At 35.5% G+C, this 27,856-nt stretch overlaps 1 protein-coding gene across 1 annotated transcript in view; it reads left to right on the top strand.

Annotated features, from left to right (window-relative positions):
* LOC117339459 (probable JmjC domain-containing histone demethylation protein 2C) overlaps positions 1-27,856 on the top strand; it is a 182,220-nt gene that overhangs the window by 32,108 nt on the left and 122,256 nt on the right. The window contains 3 exon segments of the mRNA XM_033901044.1: positions 15,297-15,344; positions 15,346-15,450; positions 19,127-19,243. Of these exon segments, the coding sequence (XP_033756935.1) occupies positions 15,297-15,344; positions 15,346-15,450; positions 19,127-19,243 (270 nt within the window).

Here is a 27,856-nt window from a genome sequence, read left to right as displayed (position 1 = left end):
TTCAACAAATTATACACTGCCGTCCATGATGCTGAACATATGCAACTAGTCTTCAGCTAATGTCACAACGAGCAAAACATTGTTTGTAAAGAAATGTAATCTCTTTATAAATCTGTTTTATTTGTTGTATTGTCTTTGAATTTAGAGGATTGTTGTCCACTCTAAGTGGGATCAATTGTTTTATGTAATGCTGTCACTTTCTAGATATTTTTCAGTGTGGAATGGTACCACTCTTTCACTAATGTTGGTGTATTGCTCCTCGGATAGAGGAAAAACAAGTTTTGGTACATGGAACATGTAGTTTAATTACTGATGTGTATACCCCCTTTACACATGTAGTTTAATTACTGATGTTTATACCCCTTACACATGTAGTTTACTGATGTTTATACCCCCCTTACACATGTAGTTTATTGATGTTTATACCCCCCTTACACATGTAGTTTAATTACTGATGTTTATACCCCCTTACACATGTAGTTTAATTACTGATGTTTATACCCCCCTTACACATGTAGTTTAATTACTGATGTTTATACCCCCCTTACACATGTAGTTTACTGATGTTTATACCCCTTACACATGTAGTTTACTGATGTTTATACCCCCTTACACATGTAGTTTACTGATGTTTATACCCCCTTACACATGTAGTTTACTGATGTTTATACCCCCTTACACATGTAGTTTAATTACTGATGTTTATACCCCTTACACATGTAGTTTAATTACTGATGTTTATACCCCCCTTACACATGTAGTTTACTGATGTTTATACCCCTTACACATGTAGTTTATTGATGTTTATACCCCCCTTACACATGTATTTTACTGATGTTTATACCCCCCTTACACATGTAGTTTACTGATGTTTATACCCCCTTACACATGTAGTTTACTTACTGATGTTTATACCCCTTACACATGTAGTTTACTGATGTTTATACCCCCTTACACATGTAGTTTACTGATGTTTATACCTCCCTTACTCATGTAGTTTACTGATGTTCATACCCCCTTACACATGTAGTTTACTTACTGATGTTTATACCCCCTTACACATGTAGTTTACTGATGTTTATACCCCCTTACACATGTAGTTTACTTACTGATGTTTATACCCCCTTACACATGTAGTTTACTGATGTTTATACCCCCCTTACACATGTAGTTTACTGATGTTAATACCCCCCTTACACATGTAGTTTACTGATGTTTATACCCCCTTACACATGTAGTTTACTTACTGATGTTTATACCCCCTTACACATGTAGTTTACTGATGTTTATACCCCCCTTACACATGTAGTTTACTGATGTTTATACCCCCTTACACATGTAGTTTACTGATGTTCATACCCCCTTACACATGTAGTTTACTTACTGATGTTTATACCCCCTTACACATGTAGTTTACTGATGTTTATACCCCCCTTACACATGTAGTTTACTGATGTTAATACCCCCTTACACATGTAGTTTACTGATGTTTATACCCCCCTTACACATGTAGTTTACTGATGTTAATACCCCCTTACACATGTAGTTTACTGATGTGTATACCCCCCTTACACATGTAGTTTAATTACTGATGTTTATACCCCCTTACACATGTAGTTTACTGATGTTTATACCCCCCTTACACATGTAGTTTACTGATGTTTATACCCCCTTACACATGTAGTTTACTGATGTTTATACCCCCTTACACATGTAGTTTATTGATGTTTATACCCCCCTTACACATGTAGTTTACTGATGTTTATACCCCCTTACACATGTAGTTTACTGATGTTTATACCCCCTTACACATGTAGTTTACTGATGTTTATACCCCCTTACACATGTAGTTTAATTACTGATGTTTATACCCCCTTACACATGTAGTTTACTGATGTTTATACCCCCCTTACACATGTAGTTTACTTACTGATGTTTATACCCCCTTACACATGTAGTTTACTGATGTTTATACCCCCCTTACACATGTAGTTTACTGATGTTTATACCCCCTTACACATGTAGTTTACTGATGTTTATACCCCCTTACACATGTAGTTTACTGATGTTTATACCCCCTTACACATGTAGTTTACTGATGTTTATACCCCCCTTACACATGTAGTTTACTGATGTTTATCAGGTACCTTACACATGTATTTGTAATTACTGATGTTTTATACCCCCCTTACCCATGTAGTTTACTGATGTTTTACCCCCTTACACATGTAGTTTACTGATGTTTATACCCCTTACACATGTAGTTTAATTACTGATGTTTATACCCCTTACACAATGTCTTTAGGATGTTTATACCCCCCTTACAGCATGTAGTTTAACTGGATGTTTATACGCCCATTACACATGTAGTTTACTGATGTTTATACCCCCCCTTACACATGTAAGTTTTACTGATGTTTATACCCTTAACACATGAGTTTAATTACTGATGTTTTATACCCCCTTACACTGTAGTTTTACTGATGTTTATACCCTCCTTACACATGTAGTCTTCTTACTGATGTTTATCCCCCGTACACATGTAGTTTAGCTGATGTTTATACCCCCTTACACATGTAGTTTAATTACTGATGTTTAAATACCCCCTTACACATGTAGTTTACTGATGTTTATACCCCCTTACACATGTAGTTTACTGATGTTTATACCCCTTACACATGTAGTTTAATTACTGATGTTTAAATACCCCCTTACACATGTAGTTTACTGATGTTTATACCTCCTTACACATGTAGTTTAATTACTGATGTTTATACCCCTTACACATGTAGTTTACTGATGTTTATACCCCCTTACACATGTAGTTTACTGATGTTTATACCCCCTTACACATGTAGTTTACTGATGTTTATACCCCCTTACACATGTAGTTTACTGATGTTTATACCCCCTTACACATGTAGTTTACTGATGTTTATACCCCCTTACACATGTAGTTTACTGATGTTTATACCCCTTACACATGTAGTTTACTGATGTTTATACCCCCTTACACATGTAGTTTACTGATGTTTATACCCCCCTTACACATGTAGTTTATTACTGATGTTTATACCCCCCTTACACATGTAGTTTAATTACTGATGTTTATACACTTTACACATGTAGTTTACTGATGTTTATACCCCCCTTACACATGTAGTTTAATTACTGATGTTTATACACTTTACACATGTAGTTTACTGATGTTTATACCCCCTTACACATGTAGTTTAATTACTGATGTTTATACCCCCTTACACATTTAGTTTAATTACTGATGTTTATACACTTTACACATGTAGTTTACTGATGTTTATACCCCCTTACACATGTAGTTTACTGATGTTTATACCCCCCTTACACATGTAGTTTACTTACTGATGTTTATACCCTTACACAATTGGAGTGATATGCAATTATGCTAATGACTGTAAAAAGGTAAATTTTTAAATGAGTAAATGAAAGATTAGCGCAATACTGATTTGTCATTGCCACCCACAAAGGGTGTTTAATGAACCTTCTCAGTGAGTGTTCCTGTGTAACTCCGCCATATTACACTGTCCTACTGTAGAAACCTAACCCACTGCTAAATAGTTCAGTGAACTGCACTGTTACAAGATGTGTTATATATTGTGTTTGTGCCAGCGGTATCTAGACACATGGGCCATGTACTGTTAGACAGCCCAGCTGGTCCCTATTGTAATTGTTAGCATGTGTCTGGAGATGGTGTGTGCAATATATATAATTACTACTTATTAGCTGTCAGCAAATCTATATATAGAAGGGTTAAATTAGGACAAACGATTGATACACATGTACACTTGTACTATACTTTAATACATTTAATCTACTGGTATTTAAATTCATGTCCATATATAGGGGTTTATATATATATGTATTGAAACTAAAGAACATGACAAAAAGCTTGAGTTTAGTTTAATTAATAGAGTGATGTAATTGTAGAGTTAAAAAATTAATGCAACTATTTCCCGATCTGGTATTTTCATACAGTAGGACATACAAGCTTCTGGTGTTTTGGTGTCACATTTTAATGAATATGTGTGTCATTGGCCAATATACAGAGTATTTCGTAACTATTGGCAGGGACCTGCAGGGCATTGACAGGCAAAATATATTTGTTTCCCCTATTGCATGATTTGTAAATAAGAGGCAACCTAAATTTGGGATTTTATCTTCTCTCTTGTTTGTAAACAACCTCTAGATCTTCTAATGGATACCTTTACATTGGAGTGTCACTTAAGACCTTAGTTTCTTCTAGGTTTTGTGTCCCCTTGTCCAGACATACTAAAGAGGTATAACTTCTGCTTGATGTTTAGCTTTCAAGTTGGTGGTAAGGATTGGTTGTCCATAGAATGTGACTGGATAGGGGGCATTGGACTTCCACGATCAGATGTGGCATTCGAGTGTGATGACACTATAAATTCTTCCTCATCATTCTTGAACAGCATTCTTAAATGACATTATTGTGTTCTGGTCATATTCAGTCATAAAAGTAAATCAGTTAATTTCAGAACTAGAAAAAACAAGTTAGTTATGGAATTATGAACAAATAAAACAATCTAACCTAGAGGAGACAGTAACCTATACCAGATGATGTACTGATTGATGATGACTTACCAAAAATAGAACAGATACATATATTGCAATATGTTTTATTTGACAAGTTTGTCCTCTATGTGATTTGTTCACCCCCTGCCAATAGCCAGGTTCATTTTCCAATAGCCAGGGTCGTTTTCCAAAAGCCAGGTTCATTTTCTAATAGCCAGGTTCATTTTCTAATAGCCGGGGTCATGTTGAGGCTGGGTCTCCTTGCAGTAGCTTGAGGCTACCTCACTAACAACACATTGTAGGCCCTTGAGTACTTAAGTGTCCTGTCCAACTATGATAGCATTGGACATAATTTCTCATCAGCTTCCTAAGAAACATGAACCATCAAGGGTTGGGATTGAACCACAGATCACCAAAGACCTATTGGTGTTGTGATATATTAACTGAACTATTAAAAGTTTCATGGCCTTTTCGGTTTGGACCAGGATGTTTTTACTGTGAATATATGTTGTTGTGGTTGGATAATTCAACTAAATTTACATTAGGGCTAGGCTGTGTTTCAGAGCATGTATGGTGTAACACGGCTGTCTGCAAGAGGAAATCAATGTAAATAAAGAATGTACTGTAAGCATGGGTATAACATGTTTAGACCTCTAGTGGTTGATAATGTATGTGTCTTAGTCCTGTAAACATTTCCTGTCCTAACTAAGTGCTGACAGATAAGTATATCTTTTTAGGTCAGACCTGTTTACATTGTGGGTATACTACTTTACTATCTCAGTGATTTTATACACTACACTATGGTGTAGGATGATTTTATACACTACGGTGTACACATGGTTTAGGATGGTATAGTGTTGGTCGTGCTGAGGATCTGCCTTAATTTTATCAGGTTTTTGCTAGCAGTGATGTTACTTAGTGGATAGTAAATGAAGATCAACACCTTCCTTTGTCAAGATGGCTTTATTACTACTCAATCAAAGGATGACTGCTACCTGCAATACATACACATAATATAATGCATATTATCAAGATTCCATAGTCCAAGATGGCCACCATGGATTTTACTTTTTGAAAAGTTTATAATACATTTTATCAAGATTCCATAATTCAAGATGGCCACCATGGATTTTACTTTTTGGATAGTTTATGATACATTTTTATCAAGATTTCATAATCCAAGATGGCCACCATGGAATCTAATTGCCAGAGTGTTGTATTATTATGTCATTACTTTATCGGTCCTTGTCGGATAGACCTGTGTGCTGTCAAAGTCTCACTAAGTCCATATTACAATCTTACAGTGTGGCTATGGCTATATGGCTCCAATTTTTCAGTAAATTAGGTCCAAACACAGCTGGTAGCCCTTGCCTTTTCATTCAATAAATTCCTTTTGAACTATAAAGATCATTACCGTACTATTTTATTAATTACATTTTTACCAGTGAAATATCAGAAATGATCAATTTGGTAAAACATGCTACCATCACTGCTTATACCATCACCAGTAAGGATATCAGAATCTTGTATCACGCTTATGACATGATAAATTGTGTCATACCCGTATAATTCAATGAATGCTAATATTACCAGAATAAGTGTTCATCTACCAGTCACAGACAGTAAATATTATAACTCCAGATCTGTACTACTTAACCTGCTACATGTGGTCGCCACCACAGACAGCTTTCCAGCCTCCCATAAAATGCTGCTATCTCGAGACACTACAGCTGGCTGCAGGCTCTTGTGCTCTACAATTTTAAGAGTGCCCCTATATTCCCAACATTCATGTTTGGCAATCAATAAATATTGATAATATTTCTCAAGCTTCTACATGATGTTGCTGGATTGCTAAAATCTGATATGTACCTCCCATTGGGCTGAATGGAACACTGTGACCTTGACCTTCCTCCAGCCTTTTTTGTTGTTACATGTAGCAGAACTGTTGCATTGTGTTGGGATAGAGGAGCAGGGCGATATTGATCAAGTCAGTTTGGAAAGGATGTCCGCACATAAAAGCAGATTGTACATTATGATAGGCTGCTGCAGAGCTCCAACCTTTTGCAAGATTTCCATTCAAACTCGATTTTATTATTTCCTCTGATTTTAACTCTTGACAGTTTTAACTCCATCCACATGAGCGCATGAGATAATACGGGGTAATCTTCCTTTGTAGAATTAGTTAAATACTAAATGAAAATTGCTTTGCTGCAGATACACCGTCTCTATATTGCATTAGAAATATTGCCTTGCCGATGAATTGCTTATGCAGCCTCCTGGTTGATTTGACTGATACATCTCTAACTAAGGCAGGCACAAAACTGTATGGGAAAACAATCGTGTTCCGGGAAGTGTTGTTCTGATCATAGATCCTGATAAAAATAATGATCAACTACACAATTAATTGATTAATATTGAAAGCATTTCTGAACTCGACCTACATATACCATCAATGACTTGTCACAAGGAGAAAACAACAGAGAAGCAAATGATATACAAGGGTTTTAGTCCAATAACAATTGTGTTCCAGGAAGTGTTGTTCTGATCATAGATTCCGATAAAAATAATGATCAACTACACAATTATTAATTGATTAATATTGAAAGCATTTCTACACTGGACCTATATATAGCGCTACATACCATCAATAACTTGTCATAAGGAGAAAGCAACAGAGAAACAAATGATATACAAGGGTTTTAGTAGAATAATAGGGCATCATATCATGGTTTAGGCATGGAATTAATTGAACTTGTAGATTTGAAAACTAAAAAACAAAATTGATCTTGAATCTTGTTGAAATAAAAAAAACATTGCAAATATGGGTATTTGAAAACTGGTTACAATTTGATTTAAAGTATCTGCATATTGATTTCAAACAAGTGATGGGTAAGGACAGTTTTGATTTTTGAATGGTGCCTCAACTGTGATTCAGTAAGTGTCTGTTTACACGGGGATGTCTGAAGCAGGTGTCTGGATCCCTGGGACGGAGGTGTTATATTCTGATGGTGTAACACAGGACCTGTCTTGTTACCGTAGAGTGATGGCTACTGATACAGTGCTCTTAACAGCTGTAAACTAATTGTCTTTATTTCAAAATGGACGTCTCAAGGATACACAATTAATGGTAATCTCCGGGCTAATTAGATTTGCATTGAGCAGAAAAGTGTTGTTCTTATTTCAGTGATAGCACCAGAAGAGATGATTCCATGAGAAGGAATGTGTTTTAGGGAGCATAATGTTGTCTTGTCTTCGTTTATCACATCTCCGAACACAAAGTCTGATCTATTGTCTTCGTTTATCACATCTCCGAACACAAAGTCTGATCTATCGAGGCATTATAGGAATTGGTCTGAGGTCATTGGTTTGTCGGTCAGTTGGTGCTGCTGACCGGTCGATCAATGACCATGTGAACATTGACTGGTCATCACCGCTGCTTTACAGAGGGATTACAGGCCTGTTCTGAGACTAAAAGTCATCATAGGTCCTCAAGTGGCCATAGTTGTTGATAGGATGTTAAACAATGTAAAACCAACTCCATCCTCATGGGGACACAGCCAAGAGTTAACTGACAGATTCAGGGTAAACACCATATCACACATATTGATACATAGGATCTTAAAGAGAAAAAGCCATTTCATATCAAGTGGTATATATGCCTTGGTTATATATATATATATATATATATACTACACACATCCATGCATTTCTCCAGGAGATGTGAAGATAGATCCAGATCCAGGGGTATCTGTCTTGGAGATGTGGATTCAGCTGACTAAAGGTCAAATTCACTGGGTCAAAGGTCATGGTCAAATATTGTATCTTTTCATTGATAAACATTTTGTTATGGCATTATGAAGCATGCTGGTCAGAATTATACAAGACGTCAACTCACCAGAATCAAGGTCACTTGGTCAAAGGTCATTCGGGTCCAAAGGTCAAGGGCAAAGTGGATCTCCATTCATGACCCTGGCTGTTAGTTAGAAGGTATTTAATGTTTAGATAAATCAAATAAAAACCTAACAAATGAGTTTTATACTGGTATTTTCATTTTTTTGTAAGCTCAGCAAATATTGAGATGGATGGAAACAAGCACATCATAGTACATGTATAATGTGTTTTGAATTCCAAGTATCAAATGTTTACCTTAACAATATAGGCAGATGGCTTCTTGATGATTATAAGGGGTATATTGTAATGGTGTCTCTCCGTTAACTTGCTTTATTGACTATGATACTTTTTATCTAATACTTGACAAGCCCCCAGGAAATTATGTAAACATTAGACTTCAAATTTGTCTTTAAAAATAAAGTGACAGAGGTCTAGACAAATGATAATTTATGCATGCCCTAAAGGGTTAACGTTTTTTTGAAGGAAAATGAAGATACAATTGATGGAAAGTTGTATAGAAATCTAGATCTAGTGAACCTTTTCTAAAGTCTAGCCCATCTATGGACAGGATGAAACTATAATAATTATTCCCAAACTCTCCAGGATTCCAGGAGACCCAAGAATAAATGAAGGGTCTGGTTTGTAAGTAGTAAGTAACAATTAAACATGTGCAGTGTTAAATCTGTTTGAATTAAAATATAGCCCAAGCTTCTCTGGATCTCAACCTCAAGATATAGGAAGAGTCTGCGCTACAGATAATTTAGAGCTGTCATAAATACCAGTAAATTAATTACACTGTATACGTAACATATAAAAAGGTACAAATAACAAAAGAACAATTGTCAAAAATCCTCAGAATTTTGGAAATATCCTTGAGCGGAAGATGTCCCAAAATTTCAAATTTTGCATATATACCCCCCTCCCCTTTCCCTCATCAATATTGTAAAGACATCTAAGGATTCAAGAAGCCACAGAATATGCGACACTCATGGAAAACAACAAATTAGCAAAATAACCAATATGAAAACATTAAATCTTCATCACAATACATAAAAATAATTACAATAGCAGTCAATCCCAAGATGTAAAACACAAAAACATTTCAGTGACCTTGACACAGTTGAAGTCGGACTTCAACTGAAGACGTATCAAAGAGCAACATGTTATTAGGAATGAATTTGGACATGACGCCCCAGGCAGGGTCTGTTAATCAGCCAAAGACATAAAGATATAATACATCAAATTATGTGAGTGATGCTGACAAAAATGTGTTCAATAATTTAAACCAGTGTCTGGGTCTCGAACAGCTGATCAGCAATGGAATGTTACTACAATAAGACTATAAGCTTTGGCCTAGAACTAGATGTGAAAAATATATTAACTTTCACATGTTCTTCTTTCTTTAAATACTTTGACATGCTTTAACCAATGATTTTCTTATTCATAGTTAACTTTACAACCAGAAAAAATACTGTAAAATATGACTGGACTATCAATGATATAAAAAATCATATTTTTCCTTTCTGACCTGTCAGTGTTCTAGTTACATCAAGTGTATCCTCAAATGTAGTCTGTTTTAAAGATGTTTGGGATATCTGTTCAGAAAAGCAGATAAAGACATCTTCAGATACTTGAGTGTATCGTATCTGTTTTAATACAATGGGGATGTCACCTTTGGAAAATGAGTATTATATATCCATGGGAAGTCATCCTGACTTAAATCTGCTTTGGAAATACAGGTTTAAACTTTCTTAATGAAATATCCAGACTCGATTTGGTCTGTTTTGATGCCCAGAATTTATACTCCTGCAAGTTATGATTGCTTCAGGCATCTGAATTCAGATAAACCAAATCACTGAAGTCTTTTCTGAAATTTCATTGATGTTTTTTTTTTCTTGTCAGATACGTTTCTGTGTTTATTGGTATAATATAAAAGTTCTTTAATCTCCTATAAAACGTAGATTTGGAGTGTTGATATGTTATACACAGTTTGTCTAGGTGTCTACAACACTTGACAGAGCCTGGACACCAGCCAACTCTATAAATGTCAAGGTCATTGGTGAGATTCTCTCCGATCCCACTTTACTACTGTGATTTATGAATGTGTAAGTTCTATTTTGTAATACTACTACTCATCCTTCAGACAACCCGACTAAATGCTGTAATATAGATGTTAAGGAGCTACAAGCCAAGAAATAAGGGGAGGAATTTGTTAGTACACATGTACCTAAATCAAGGGTTCAATGGCTGTCATGATCTGTCCTCGTTTGCTGTAACCTGTCATAAATTTAACATTCTCTTAATTGCTGAAAAAATTTCAGTGAAATTTAATGGACATGTTCATTACATGTCGCTGTCTAAATGGCATTGTTTTCCTGTCATGACAGATATCATCACTGCAGATATTTTAAAAGTTTTGCTGCAGGGATTTCAGTCAAATTTATCTTCATAGAAATATGAGACAAAGTGATGTAATCATTGGTGACAATCGAGAATGGCCACTACAGCAGCTATTTTTGAAATCTAAGCTACAGGTTTGGTAAATGGATCTGAATATATGGATATGTCATTATTATTTTCAGTTTGGGGAATATTGCATTCTTTTTGAAACTCCATGTTGAGCTTTTAGCTACAGTTCTGTTGAAGGGATTTCAATAAAATTTCATAGGGATAATCACAGTATGGCCCAGAAAAAAATCACGCTGCTCATTGAAAGTCCATATACATATGTTTAACTTCTGTTCTGCAAACTCAAGTTCTATTTTCCGATTTCCTTTATCAATCAAAAATCCAATATGACTGCCTTGATCACCATTTTTGGAAAACTACTTCTAACAAGTTTTAATTAATTTTCTACGGCTATAATTTTCGGCTGATCATCATGATGTCCTTGACACATTGGTGTTGATTTCTAGGTTGATTTCTAGGTCAATCAGAAATGTAATATTTCTGCCAAAATTGCCATTTTAAAAGTTTAGTTTGGAGAAGACAGTCGTACAGTTTAAGTACATGGAAATAATTAATTGCTTGGGGTATACATGTATTTGTACAATGGAAGACAAAAGGATTCTTCAATTTTCTTGCCTAACCTTTGGCAATAAAAGTAACACTTCTCATTAAAAAGGTACTAAAATAAAATGATATCATTGTGAAGTGACTTTTGTAGTTGTCATTTTTTCCCTCTTCAATATATTTGTTTGCCTATTTTGCTATATCAGTAATACTTTCATCAATACAGTACTGAAATCAACTGATGTCATTTGCAGATATGCCCATACTGTGAAAATGCACTGTATTTAGGTTTATTACATGGTCAATTATGTTTTTAGCATTTTAATGTTCCACATGAAAGTACTTTTCTACTTTTATAAAAATTATGTTATTATATAGTTAAATTGTGAATGAAATTTTAATTATTTCAGAATTCTTTATCAAGTTTTTGTTAATTTAAATTTGAGTGCAACAGAGCATGGATATATATGTATTATACATACATATGTAGCTTACAAGTTTTAGTTGCTGACAAGGACTCTGAATATTGGAACTCCTGTATATTACAAACGAGTGAATTTTACAGAAATTTAAAACTTATTTTATGAACATTTTGTCAACTACATTATAGCATAACTTTGTTAACTTTGTAAGCATATTAACTATTAATTTCTTAAAACGTTTAAACTTATATGAAACATGAAAACATGTATTAATATAATCTTGAAGATTCTCAATAAAAGTCAGCAGTTTACTTTTGCAATTCAATGATGGATGGTATAACCTACTTTAACAGTACAAGGCGAAAACGTAAACAAACAGTGGCTGTTACTTGGTAAAGGGGAAGTAACTCTTATAACAACACTTTTCAAATTGTGTGTGTTTGTCAGTAATATTCTTTGAATTACTTCCCTTACATCACTATTGGCAGTATGTTTATATGGCAGATTTAAATTTGGTTGTGGGGGGGAAAAAAGAGTCTGAGAGACAGGTTACATGTTACATTCTCCTTTTTCTGATAGCAGATAATCAGTGTGGAATTGAATTTTATCCTGGCTGATATCTAAATATTTTTTCCTGCAGAGCTGAAAATATCCACCTGTTTATGTTTGAGCATGTGAATGACCGAGGCAACCCTGGTGTAATAATAGAACACATTAGTCTGGTGATTACACAGTCAACAACCACTTTAATGGTCTCTTAATGACCAGCTACATTTAACAGGCACTTGTCCAGTCCGCCAAGTTTCTCTTACATTGTATGTATGTATAGATAAATTGGTAGATAAGGAGATCTAGGTCACTCTGTACTGATACAATACTTTAATGCTGTTCGAGGTCATATGTTATGTAGATAATTTGCCTGAAGTTCAAACCTTTCTTTTTTGCCACTAATGCATAACCAGATGGCTATCTATTGTAAAATTATCCTGCTACATTTTTACATTTACATTTTGTTTTTATTTAATTACAAAATTTTAATTATTTTACTAAATTATGTACATGAACTGATACTTTTATAAAATAAAAAAAATTAAAATTATGGATCATGATCAGTTCTTTAAGCATTTGCATTATAGAAATGTTTACCAAGTCAATGTTGTTACATATATGCATTATCTTGGCATGTAAATGTACCCATGTGCACCTCATTGATGCTGACTTTAATTTCTAAAAATGGTTTTACATTACTATAGTCAGTTTAAAATTAATTATAATACAAACATTCTAAGCGTGTACCCTTCTGCTAGGCTCCTGTATACACTGCTGACTACTTCCCTGTTAGATCTACGTGGATTAAGAAAAATCCTGTCTGTCAGTTCTATTGCCGTTTTATGACAGAGCAGTAAGTACTTCAATCATCGCAGTATCAAAAGAACTTAAATTAATTCCATGCTGTCCGCTATGTTGGCACATCCACGAGATTCTTGATGTTTTGGCGTGTTGATCCTGCGCTCCACTTGAGTACTGTTAGGACCTCGGCATATGTAGACCCTGGCCTCTGGCACGGGCCCTATCTTTTTTCCTGAGAAGCTAAAATGACTTGATTGCATACATAACCCATAAACCCTGAAATATGACACGTGAAAAGATAAACATAAAAACTCAACTCCCCACCAGGAACATGTGAAAGTAAGATACATTTTCCCACGCTTCTCCTCGAGTCTGATTCCACTCCAAGCCTGCTCTTTGTCTCTAAAAGCGGCTGTAGATCTAGGATCTCTTAGCAGGCACAAGGCTCTTTTTCACTGCCCATCCATTATTTTCATGTGGTAATAATTTGGAATGTATAATTCAAAGCATTTCTTATATTTTCTTTGAAATTTCGATGCCAGCTTGTGTCTGCGTTCAAGTGATGCCATTTATGTCACTTCCTCACGAAGGGTGCTGATAATGAAGTCATTAGTTTTCATGAGAAAGGAAGCACACAGGTTATTTTGGTTACAGTATTTTCAGTTGAAGTTGAAGTTTGACAGGCGTATTATGGTATAGCATCTACATCTGTCCGAACAGTTGTCTGTCCAGTTAAAAGTTTAGGTGCATGTTTTTCAGAGGTCTTCACTTCAGCCTGATCAAGTGGTATTATCCCAATATTTGCTATGGTTGCCTATGGATGTTCATGTTGTGTTCAAAATTGACTTTCTTGCATAATTGTTGATTTTATTTCCGGTGTTGATTTCTGCTGGGACAACTATTACCATGTCCAAGAATGCTTTAAATATTAAACAAAAAAAAAATCATTGGATAGGGTCAGACAGGCGTATTATGCATCTGTTTGCAGTGCACTTGTTTACTTTTGTGGTTTGATAGAATATAAAGCTGAAGATAATAACTTTGGTAAAATGTGGAAACATTTACTTTTGACATAAACTTTTATGTGTTGTAGTGTTTGTACCATTGGACAAGAAACTTTATCCCAATTACTCTGAATAAGTTCTGCTATGGGCCTCCTATGAGTTCTTCATTGAGGTAGCAACAAGCTACTACAAGGAGACTAAAAATGACCATGGAAATTCATGTCACAAACAACGTACATAGCAAACAAACAAAAAAATCACATATCATATTTGTTTTTATTCCCTATTAATCAATAATAATAGGGTGATATTTAGTCTGTGATTTTCTGTGGTAAATGGCTTTAATGTTTGTTTAATTGATAATGACCTTGACCAGTTTTTAAGCCCAAGGAGGTCAAATATATGAAAAACTTCGAATGACTCAAGAGCTCCTTTAGAAATTTAGAAGCGCTATAGTGTCTGTATTCTGCATAGATAAAATGCTCTCAAGTTTCTACCGATAAATAACCTTAGCTAAGGTCACATGAGTCAGTTCATTTAGATCCTTCAGACGGAACTCCATGATATGTTATGAGATAATGGCATTTCATATAAATGGAGTATAACCTTCAGCATGTTAAATTAGGTTATATATATACAATCAAATAGGTTTAAAAAATGGCCTTGACCCACTTTGAAGGTCTCAGATGAAATATTCAACAGCAGTATATAACAGGTAGCTTACACAGGCCATTGGGCCCCTTTATTAAGAATGTAGATGTGGAAATTCAGACACATCACCAAACCTGTCGTAATGATTTTTGGTAAGAATAGCAATAGGTTGTTTTACATTAAACGGAGGTCTGTATTTGTGGAGTCTGTCTGGTAATACGGCGGCCACTCACGGAGCTAGTGTGTGATCGCTGACACTGTCACCCAGTTTGAATCTCTAGTGGTTTTCCGTCATTTGTTTCTCGGTGTGGTATTGATCAACCACTTGGAACGCAGATATTATACAAGACTTGTTACAATATTGTTCCTCAACGTTTTGTAATTGCCTTTTCAGGTTCTGGTCGAGTTTGACGACAGACATTGGCAGCGTCGAGAGTGGGTTCCGCGTTCACGAAATTTTCCAGCTATTTCTTGTGGAGCACACCATTGTCTGGGCTGAGAGAGCCGACCCCGAGAATTCTGAACAGCCAATCAGCTGGCCAGGTTTGGTAAGTAGGAACATACTTTGCATGTTAAGATATTCAGGTTCAATTGTTTTACTGGTATTCCATTTCAAAATTGCAATCTATTACGCATGCAAAGAGGTAGGATTGATTTCAAATGAAGATTGACTTTATTTCTTTGGGATTGGGAAGTTCGGCAAATGTTGGATCATATCAATAATTGTTTGATCGCGTGTGCAATGCAGGTCATCAAAGTCAAAGATCAAATAAAAAAAACTTCATTATGACTAAATCATCTTCATCAATTTCATGTGTTAGTCGTTATCATGTTAAAGAAAAAAAAACTATGATAATTGTATGCAGAATGAACATTTTTTTTTTATAATTAAACCAATTATCTGTTGTTTGAAGATGCTTACTGCTAATGTAAATAGTCCACCCGATTAAAATCAATGTAATTTTACATGTTATTGGGCAGAGATGAGAGCCAGATTAATACTTGATGATAGTGATCTCTGCATTATGGACTAGCCTACTAAAAGTCCCTCAGAAACATCTATAGATTCCTGCCTGTTGAAAGATGGATGGTAGATGGCTGAGAGCTGTACAAATTAGAAACAACCACAAAAATCAATTGCTTGACTGCAGATGTGCTTTGAGGTGACTGGCTTCCCTAGCGGGAATTCTATTTTCATCTTACCCTTCCTTCTTGAGTTTGTTGCCTCAAGTGTACTTGTTGCAAGATTGGTTTCCTTTGGTCTACTGCTCATATTAGACACCAATTACATTTACTGATCGATAGGATTTTATTACAGTGCCTGGAAAATTTAAATGATTTTTTTTTGGTTTTTTTTTTTTTTGGTTTGGCACTTCTGCTTGAAAAAGGATTCTATAATTCTACACACAGGTTGAGAAAACGTTTGTGAATAAAAAAGTTAGAAAGTAATTTAAATTCTGACCTTTGAAGTTCTTGGTTAATTATTAAAGTAAAATACAATTACGGTTGACAGATTCATAAGACTTATCTTTTGAATTCATACATTATGACTTTTATTTTAACCGAACGTAGCCTCTATGGGGAGTTCTCCATATTTACTTGGTAAAGAATGTATGAAGAATGAACCCTGTGTACAAATAGAATCTTAAAAGGTCACGGCCAAAACAAATTATACTAATATATGTTGACAAGTAGACAGCATTCTGTAAATTGTTAGAAAAACAGTTTTGGGCAGATGTTGGTGATAATTTTATTGGTGTGAAGAGAGCCATATATAGCAGCACTAAAGCAGCTCAGCCCCAGCAGGGCACAGCCGTGGTCTGGTATGGGCCAGGCTCACAACTCTGTTGCCGTTGCCTGGCAACCATTGGAAATCAATATTTAATTACAATTTCAACTGATTTATTTCTTTCTACTTTTGCATTTCCTATCCAGCCTAAGGCAGCAGGGGATTTATGGTCATAGGACAGAGCTAAAGAGATAATATATATAGTCAACAATGTTAGAAGCCAGGGGGCTGAGTCGACCAGACATGTCATTAATTTCTACATCTTTTAAATCCATCACACGCTCAGAGCTGAATCCCTGTATAACTGGAAGCCATCACAGATATGTAGTCGAGAGCTCTCACTCAGACCTGACCTATTGATGCAGATTCTCTCGACAACAACATAGCAAACATTTTTCAAATGCTCTCACTCAATTGCACGAAAATTGCAGATAGTGGTTAAGGTTTAACCTTGTGTTGATCATTTTGAGAAATTTCAATTATTTTTACAGAGTGATTTATCTGGATGTAAAATTAACAAAGTTTGGTAGAATTTCAATTATTCACTCTATGAAATCTTGTTTACACATTTAGGAAGATAATAATGCAGTTGGATTTGATTAACTTTAAATGAAATGAAATTTTTTTGGTGGCATATCATAATTCTTAAATTCTCATAAAAACATTAATTTCTAGCAACATTAGAAGCCATGAAACCTGCATCTTCATTACCACATGGAAATGATGAGATCATGAACTCATCATTAAGGTTTAATGTCTCCCTGGGAAAATGACTAAAGGCGGTAAAAATCAATACCAAGATTCGTATTCCTGGAGAGAAAAAAACAGATGAAACCAGGGATTTTGAAACCCTTCATGATATTTGAATTCACTTCAAGAAAGCCGGCACATTTGGAATATTTTATGTCTATCGCTGCACTCCAGCTATCTGTTTGCAATTTCACTGTGATAAGAGTTGTATGATTGAGTCCCCAAGTGTAGTCTTGGTGATAACAGTTCTGTGAATTTTCCACAAGAGAAGCTATTCTAAGGCTGTAACTGACACAGCATGCAGTCGTACTGAATTTGCTTGATTCCTGGCAATTCTGAAATTACTTACCAGTATATGTGGTGTTTTCAGCCATAAACCAGCAGCCTACCTCCATAAAACATTACTTTTTCTGTGTACATAGTGGTTATAAACTTCTATAGGGAACATCTCAAAATGTGAATATATAAGAAAGTTAGGTCCTTGTAAAAACTACTCTTTGTTACTGTGGACTGATTTCAACTCTTCCATCCAAGCTTGGTTCGTTTTCCATCTCTTGTATGTTAAATTATTTACAATGATGAAAAAATTATATTTCTTTTTGACATGTTTCTCACTTTCTGTTGGAAAGTCATGCTAATTCTATATACATTTGTTATTACAAATGACATATCTCATTGTTTGCAATCACTCAAACCAGTTGACCTTAGGTGAGTGCAGATCATGGTCTCCTGCATCCATGAGGGTAAATCTTGTATCGTCACTTGACTAACACTTTTGTTAGGTTTTCTCTATCCATGCTTGTCATCAATGGTTGTAGAACCACTCATTAATTCATGTGTTTACACATGGTTTGTCTGAAATTGACAAATTGTCTTTTTTTCTTTAATTAAACTTTCTGCTCGGCCATGTGATGTTGCGATATACCCTCTAGGTCTAACACCTGCATTCTTAGTTGTCTGGCGAGCTTTTTAACTTGTGTGGTTACGGCTTCCGCTCCACCAGCAAGAAAGCATGGTTGAGAAGCCATCACAATAATGTGATCGTATATCTGTTACATATGGAGAGCTGGAGGGTATAAACAAGATGCTGTACTCTCTAACCCTGGTTGTTACCAGTTTAATTACACACCCATACTCAGAAAAACTGTTCCAGGGTCTTGTCTTTTCTTGGATCCTAATTTTGAACGAATCTTGCTTATGAATGTTCCAATCTTTATGTAATGTCTAGATGTGCATAATGACAGTATTCTGCCTACTGAAATCCTGTCTTGTCCCTTCCATATAGTCATATGGCACTGTCTTGGTTTTTGAACCAAAGAGTTTGTTGTCCAAAAATTTTGGGTTGCTTGCCAATGCTTTGCCGTTTCTTTCAGAGTTGTTGACAAGAATAAGTTATTTGTTTGGAATAAAAATGTTGGTGGTTTTGTTAGTTGGAATTATCATTTTCCATATTTTCCTGTTACTATAGAAAACAAATAGTCATATCTCTGGATCATCCTGTTGCCATGGAAACATAGCAACGTCTGTTCTTTCATTTGTTCCATCTATTGATCTGTTCATAGGTTAGATACATTACACAATGGTATTGTGTTCTTTTTCTGTTATTTTTTCATTTATTACCAATATGTATCAAATAATTCTTGGTCTGTCCTTAATATATCTTGACAACTGATCATATTTTACAGAACTTCCGAACCATTGTAGACAAGGCTTGTCTCAACAGCAGCAAGAAGAAGCCTATCGAGTTCCTAGCTGATAAGTTCTTGGGCTTGGTAGATGACAAGAGCTTAAAGTCACATTCGGTAAGTAGATAATATATTTCCTATAAGCTTTCCGTAAAAACAAATAAGTGATGTAATCAACCTAATAAACACACTTGTGAACAAGGAAAGGTGTACAGGAGCCCATAAAAGTGTTGCTTATCGGACTGATTTACCAATGTATGCTGATTGTAATAGGATGTTTGCCTGCAAAGCTCTGTCATTGCATGGTAACACCTGTAAATACTACAGCAAGACAGTTCAGTGCCCAAACAAAATATTTGTCTTGTGCCAGTTAAAAGTGTGACCGATCAATACCAAAACAAAATATGTTTCTTATGACGGTTAATAGCAAGACAGTTCAATGCCCAAACAAACCATGTGTTTTGTGCCAGTTAAATAGCAAGACAGTTCATTGCCCAAGCAAACCATTATCTTTTGCCAGTTAATAGCAAGACAGTTCACTGGCCAAGCAAACCATGTGTCTTATGCCAGTTAATAGCAAGACACTTAACTGCTCAAGCAAACCATGTATCTTGTGCCAGTTAATAGCAAGACACTTAACTGCTCAAGCAAACCATGTATCTTGTGCCAGTTAATAGAAAGACAGTTCACTGCCCAAGCAAACCTTTTGTCTTGTGCCAGTTAAAAGCAAGACAGTTCACTGTCTAATCAAACCATGTGTCTTGTTCAAGTTAAAAAAAATGTTGATTCTTTTAAGATAAACAAGATAGTTAAACATGAGAAAGTACCTCTCTCTGAAGAATCTCTATCCACTCATTAATATAGCATTTCGTTTATGGTATTGATATCTGTAAGCACATGGCTGACCTTCCAACTATGATCATATATAACACACAAAATGCCCTGTGACTGCAGAAATATAATACAACTGCTAACTTTGTATCAAGGTCAGCAGTAGACAGACTTTCAATGCGGGTCTTTGTGGTCTGTGTTGATGACAGGGTATGATTTGTCTATTGTATGAGACACCAACAGATCCAACACTGTCCTACTTATCAGGCCACAGACAGGGCCTCCTTATCTCCAGGCTGTTTTAATGGATATTGCCCCTTTGTAAATAACATACCAACCAGTGTTTGTATTGCCTATATAACTGGGTGTACAAATCAACCCCATGCCTAATGCATTTTAGTCTTATTGTTCCGAGAAAGAAATTTTAGATTCTCAGTTGTGTCCATAGATTAAAACTTAAAGAGATACAGAACATTTTAATAACAAAATATTACACAAAATTAAAAAAAAGAACAGTCAAGCATCAAAATTGGTGTAAGCCATCATGTATACAGAGATAGCTCATAAGACACATGAAATAATCATTAGCATGTTAACTTTTAACATAATTAAAATTTCCCAATTTAATTAATTGTAACCCCCTCCCCCAAACCCCACCAAAAAATAAAATGAAAAAAAATACCCAGGAAAAGTACTACCAACACCGTCTGCCAGTTGATTAAGGACTATATTCTTTTTATACTGGTGTCTTCTCTCACTGAAAACTCCCTTGCAAGTTCTTTTTAGATCACTAACATAAGATCGAGAAACTTTTTTCTTCAACATCTGTGGTTTGACCATCAGCATGTCCATATCACCATTGCTCCATGGATCAGATGTTGGGTTGGGTAGAGGTCTTGGCAGCTTTCTATGGTGTTCTTGGCAGATAGTTTTACTTCATTTTCTCTACCAAAATAATATTAATGTAAGATTCATTTATATGTGCATATTCTTGAAGCAAATGATTGTTAGGGGAACAAAAATGCTGCTATGTAGATAATAAAAATGTTTTAGATGCAATTAAATTGCAATTTTAACCTTGTTACAAGACACAAGGTAATATGTTAGTGATAAAGTGGATGGAGGGAATCTCCCCGGGGCTGGGAAGATTTATGTAATGTCTCTTGGGTGAAAATGTGTGAGGTAATTTTCTTGGAGTTAAAAAAAATGTATAGGGACATGTTTGTTAATTAGGAGTGAGTTATATCCTTTGGTTCAAGAAAATTGGAGTTATGTCCCTTGGGTAGAAGTGAGGTAATGCTACGGTAAAATAGGAAGGAGGTGATGCCCTTTGGAAAGACAATTAGTGAAGTTATGTTGTGTCCCATGGGTAAAGAATGCTGAGTCTATTTGGTGGAGGAAATTGGGTAATTTTATGTTCGTTTGGTGAAGTAATCATGCCCATAGGGTAAGATAGACAGGCTTTATATTCTGGGTAAAAAACAAAGTTGAGTTATATGTCTTGTTAATCAAGACTTGTCCTAATGTAGGTGTAGAAGAAGTATTCGTCTTAGCCTATGACCTATAGATTTGACTGGGGAAAAATTGGACAGCTACTGGTTGACACGTTCCTGACCAAATGTCGAGCTAGCAATTTGTCCCACGGCCGTCTATATACATTCTCGTATAGAGAGGATGTCAGATGATTGGAACGGAGACACAAGTATGAGGTGGAGTTGTGGAACCAAAGATCATGGTCTGTCTGACGGCTTCCATAAAAAATCTTAATTTGAGGAAAAATCACTTCATGTTGTCAATAGATTTTGTATCTTGGTTTTAAATTGTTGGTACCCTAATTAGAAAATGTAGACAGCTCTGTCTAATATATTCAAACCAATACAATCGTTTGTGAGGTATTTCTGTCTGGTTTATAGAGTGACTTGATTAAGTCTTCCAGAACTTAATCCCTTCAAAATAAACTGGTTGGTTACAAGTTGTTTCTTGCAGTATTTTTAGATCTATCATTGTGTACGAGTTTGCCAAGCCAAGTTTTCAACTAAAGATTAAGGGGTCAATACCTAGTTCTTGGGTCAGTATTTAATCTGGTATGAATCAATCCTTTGTTGGTTCGCTTGGGTGACCGACAAGCTTCCCCACAGTCGAAATGTATGTATACAAGTTCTTAATAGCCATCTCCTATACATAATCTTCCCTTTAAATTTATATATTCCACTCATTGGGAATAAAACTTGTCAGAGAAGCTAGACGTTAAAAGGGCTGGTAGCGGAACAAACAGCTTCTAAATTACTTGGCTAGAATTAGAAACTTAATTGTATAACAGGTATTCAGGATGAATGTGTTATTTCTGTAGCTTGATTGAGGCAATTTAGTTTGCTTCTCAAGGATTTTAAATAGCTTCGATAAATTATATTCAAATCAAGTCCTCTTTTTAGACAATTTTAGGATTCTTCATGCTTTCTGATTTAGGTCATAGACTGTTGAATTTGATTTATGTGTAGAATTGAATGGCAGTTACTGGAGGATTACAGAAATGTGGAAGGTTCTTTATATGGCCATGAATAAGCAAAACAAGATTTGCATAGCAGTTTCCATTATTCAACCTCATTCCTTAGACGCCCAGATGGCTTTAGTGTTATCTAACTTAAATGGTGAAAACTCCATATGTACTCCTTGGAAATAGATAGAGGAATGCTAAAAGATAAATTCCAAGGGAGTCTGGTGTTAATGTCAGAATCTATATGACAGGATTGCAGGGCTTTTTTCTGAGGCCTTTCTGGGGCTGTTTATGGGCCCTGTCCCATTCCCAATTAAAATTATTTCATATTTAAGCCAAATACCCAAAATTTGATTTTATTTCTGAAAAAATCTTTCTCATTTAATTAATTTTCTTCCCAAAATGAGACAAAAAGGCCCCTTCCCAAACCAGTGCGAAAAAGCCCTGGATTGAAGTGTTCTCATTGACCAGTGATTAGTGAACATTTCAGTATTACACTTGGCAGTAATAGGTCTGAAATCGGCATGCTACATTAAATGTTCATGGTCGAATACTTTGCTGATTACATGATAATTGTTTCATGGTGTCTCTTTGATCTGTGTCAATACTGTACAAGCCATTGTTGGTGTTTCCCCATTAGAGCTGTTTACTGTCTGCACCAGTTAACTTCTGTGTATCCCGACCACTCTGTCCTGTTCCTGTACTCACAGCCCTATGATATTAGCTATCATTAGGTCTAGATTGCATGCCAGTGACAATTTTACTAGTACAGAGTAATGTTATGTGAAGTGAACTTGAAACTTAAGTATTCTGACATTATAAAGTGTAGACTTTAGTCATATTTCTCAAGCCTTGAGAGCAAATTACACCAGATTCATTACCACAGCAAGTTATCTGATATTTTGGAAACATTGCAGTCATTATTAAGGTTCAATAGTGTCAATACCTTGATGGGTAGCTGTAAATCTATGGTCACAACCATGTATAGAACCTAAAGTTCAAGGTCACATTCTTGAGTGGAAACTGCAAGTTCAAGGTCACCACCTTGAGTGGAATATGAAAGTTCAATGTCAACACCATGCAGGGCAGCTATTATGAAGGTTGCCACCTTGTGTCGATAGATTGGGGGATGATGATTGGAAGATGATGGTGGTGTACATCTGTATAATCTGATCAATTATCAGGGGGTTTAGGACTGGTAAGAGCTATGATAATTACCCAGTGTTTGTGTCCCTGGAGTCAAGCTGTAGTCACATGCACCAGAGGACCAAGTGGGTGGCATGGTGAGGCTGTATTGATTGTCAGCAAATGATGAGCACTCAATATAGACCAGAACAATTTCACATACAGCCGTGGCAATTTACAGCACAGTAATGGTTATTAATGATAAAGGTGACCTGTGTATTTGTACTGGAGGAAGATAATGAGACCAGTCAACACAATGCACTGTGAGATAAATGTACCTGATAACAGGATATTTGTAGTTAGGTCTCATTCTGTCACCTGTTATTGATATTAGTGACCCAATTTGTCATACTGTCCGAGTATTGATATTGGTGACTCAATTTGTCATACTGTCCGAGTATTGATATTGGTACTCAATTTGTCATGCTCAGTATTGATATTGGTAACTCAATTTGTTATACTGTCTCTGAGTATTGATATTGGTGACTCAATTTGTCATACTGTCTCTGAGTATTGATATTGGTGACTCAATTTGTCATACTGTCCCTGAGTATTGATATTAGTGACCCAATTTGTCATACTGTCTCTGAGTATTGAAATTAGTGACTCAATTTGTCATACTGTCTCTGAGTATTGATATTGGTGACTCAATTTGTCATACTGTCTCTGAGTATTGATATTGGTGACTCAATTTGTCATACTGTCCCTGAGTATTGATATTAGTGACCCAATTTGTCATACTGTCTCTGAGTATTGAAATTAGTGACTCAATTTGTCATACTGTCTCTGAGTATTGATATTGGTGACTCAATTTGTCATACTGTCCCTGAGTATTGATATTAGTGACCCAATTTGTCATACTGTCTCTGAGTATTGAAATTAGTGACTCAATTTGTCATACTGTCTCTGAGTATTGATATTGTTGACTCAATTTGTCATACTGTCTGAGTATTGATATTGGTGACTCAATTTGTCATACTGTCTGAGTATTGATATTGGTGACTCAATTTGTCATACTGTCAGTATTGTCTTTCCTTACCCATTTTGCCACAATCTTGACACAGTGTGTTGATATTTGTATTTGTTTCTGAATTTGTCGTATTGTCTCTGAATATTGATATTGTAATATTTCTTACACATTTCGTCTTGGTATCTCTGGATTTTTTTTGCTACCTATTTTGTGATGTTTTCATGATGCTGTCTTTGAATAATGAATATTTTTACCAGTGTTCATTCTGCTTTCCATTTCATTTTAACTGGTGTAGTAAGTTAAAGACAAAATTTTACCTAACACGAAGATATACAAGAAGTAAGCTATTGATATAGTGTTGGCTGTACCTAGTATGTATAGAAGTTTTTTGGGAGGAAATTGTGTTTACTTTTATCAGCATTTGTGGATGTTTGACATTTCCACACTTTCAGACATAAAAGGGTCGTTGACATCAAATTATTGATTTTACAGACATTTATTCCCCACCATAAAATTCAAAACATTTTGGATACCCTGTATCAATTTTATTTTTCTGTCACATTGACAGCATCACTATCAATGCAGTGACACCATTTGTGGTTGGATTTCAATGAAACTTCATTAAAGGTTGAGCATTTGTACAACTGGAACAAGTTAATATATCATTATTTTTTGGTAACAAAGATCAAGGACAGCTATCAATAAAATCAGAAAAAATATTTGTTGAGCTTGTACTGAAGTAGCAGCCATCATTGCTGGATGGATTTCAGTGAAACTTCCTTTGGAGGTTGAGTTACCATTGTAGTGTAAATGTTACTTCACTGGAGATCAAGGTCACTGTTACCATATACTAATCTTGTCATTGCTCTGCTGGCTGTGGTGGTGGATTTCATTTCCATAAACAACGTGTACATGGGGGTTTGGATATATACAGGCCTCACATAGATCAAGTAGTTTTATTTCATTTCATGGACACCCTGGGATGCTCGGTGAGAAAGACTTACCACATTATTGTCAGTGTTTTATCGACCAGTTCCTAGGCTCCCTGCTCCGAGTCTCAAGCTGGAAATGTCTTTTCACATTAAATCTACACCATGTCAACTGGAAACTGGTTAACCTCCTCCTATTGATCTGATGGAGACTGCAACCCTTATGTAGGTCACCGTAGCTCTATTGGCTTGCAGCAGCAACCAAACAACATCAAAATGCTGTAAGCAAGCTTCAAGATACATACAACATAATATTTATGATGAAATTGATGATAATAATCAGAATCAACAATGAATTTGTGTGTCCAGAAACTGTCACCATGATTTTACGAGTTATGTGACATTATCTTTGATGAATGTCGCAATGGTCAGTATAGCTTTTGTTTAAATTGACATTTCTTCATGATTCTGAATTTTCATTAAGAAAATCTGGTTCCACTTACCATGGACAAGCGGTACTAATGAAGCAATCCTCTAAACGATTTAAAACTACAGTAATGTATGCATTTAGGATAAAATCTCATTACAAAAAACGCGGCCGTTTGAAAACATCATGGCTTACTTGATTCCGTTAGCATGAGCCTGCCATTTATTCCAGTCAAATGAAGCGCTTGTCTTACCATTTGCTCTTCATTTGCTCTGAAAGGCTATGATTTGTTTTTCTGTATACATTTTTACAGAATCCCCATTAAATAATACTAAAAATATATCTTGTAGGACGACGAACATATTTATAACTATTTCAGTAAAATTAGAGTTATATTATTGAGAAAAAAATCCATAGCCATCATAAGTAGGTGTGCTGTGTGTGCTATATTTGTATATATATATACTCAACATATCTATGAACATAAATAATGTGTGTATTGGTGTTGGCTTTGAGCCAGACAACACTATTACAACATAACTGGCCTGACCTATTGTACATGAAAGGAGAATGGACAGATATCACTATATCTGGTATAGGTTGGTTCATAAATAGCCCATCCGAGTCAATCTACCATAGAATTAATCACTTTATTCAAGTAGATTGTGCTGAATACACATCCACAATTTTATCTCCAGGTCTGTTATCATTAACCACGCGGGGCCATTATACAGGTGTAGAGGGGACTGCCAATCACACATAAATCATACATGTATTATGGACTCATTAATCAGACATTAATTGAATGTGGAGTTTTTGTGTAACATTGTGTAGATGACAGTATATATGGTAGGCGTGTATTGATTTTCTGTTTGGGTGTAGTCCCTGTGTATTGGTGTATGTTATTGACTGTCTGACATGCTAAGTGCGTCCTTCCTCTATCAAGTATTGGATTCTGTGTACAATGTGTCCACATGACTGGGTTAACAAGTACACCAGCATGTGTATGATGGATTTCTACATTGTTATAGGAACAATAAATCAGATACTTGTGTATATATAACAGAGGTCACTTTTCCATCTCTTACATACATTGTAACTGTCCAAGGTCATGTAACTGTCCAAGGTCATATAGTGTAAACAGTTATCCATTTGTATATCAGAGGTCACTGTCCAAGGTCATATAATATAAACAGTTATCCATTTGTATAACAGAGGTCACTGTCCAAGGTCATATAATATAAACAGTTATCCATTTGTATATCAGAGGTCACTGTCCAAGGTCACCTAAATAGTTCTCCATCTCATTTAAACAGAGGTCACTGTCCAAGGTCACCCAAACAGTTTCTAAGCAACTGGGAATTTGTAGCGAGTGGGTTAAAGTTCAACTCTCCAAATAAGAAACTTACTTCCAAATTCTAAATTTCCCAAATTATATGTTTAGACAATGCTATTGCACAATAGTGAAGTAAGAAAAAAAGCCAGAACATGTAATTCTGGAATATTCTGATTCAGAAGGTTTCAAGATTTTGAGAATTTGATGACTTGTTTGGGAAAAACAATTTTACAATAGGAAATGATTGCAAATATCTAGGCAAGAAAAATACTGTTCTTCTAAAAAAAAAAATTTTACTGGCATTCAATCGATGATTCTGGTTGTTTGCAAAGGGTTAAACATTAGATCTATATGGTCTTTATACGATAACTATATAACACTTTAGGTAATGGTCTACCATACCTGTAACAGTTCAGAAGTATTGAGTATCAACAATAAAATGGAAGGGATTTGTCTTATGAAATGTTGGTGACCAGATGGCGATCAATGATTGGTTATACTGCTTAGTGGGGGAAATCCTGTACAGAATATCAAGCAGCTGGTGTAAGCCTGATGCTG

Source organism: Pecten maximus, chromosome 12 (genome assembly GCF_902652985.1).
Source record: "Pecten maximus chromosome 12, xPecMax1.1, whole genome shotgun sequence".
NCBI classification, from domain to species: domain Eukaryota; kingdom Metazoa; phylum Mollusca; class Bivalvia; order Pectinida; family Pectinidae; genus Pecten; species Pecten maximus.
The sequence above is the reverse complement of the archived record's forward strand: the minus strand, read 5'-3'. Positions and strand labels throughout refer to the sequence as shown.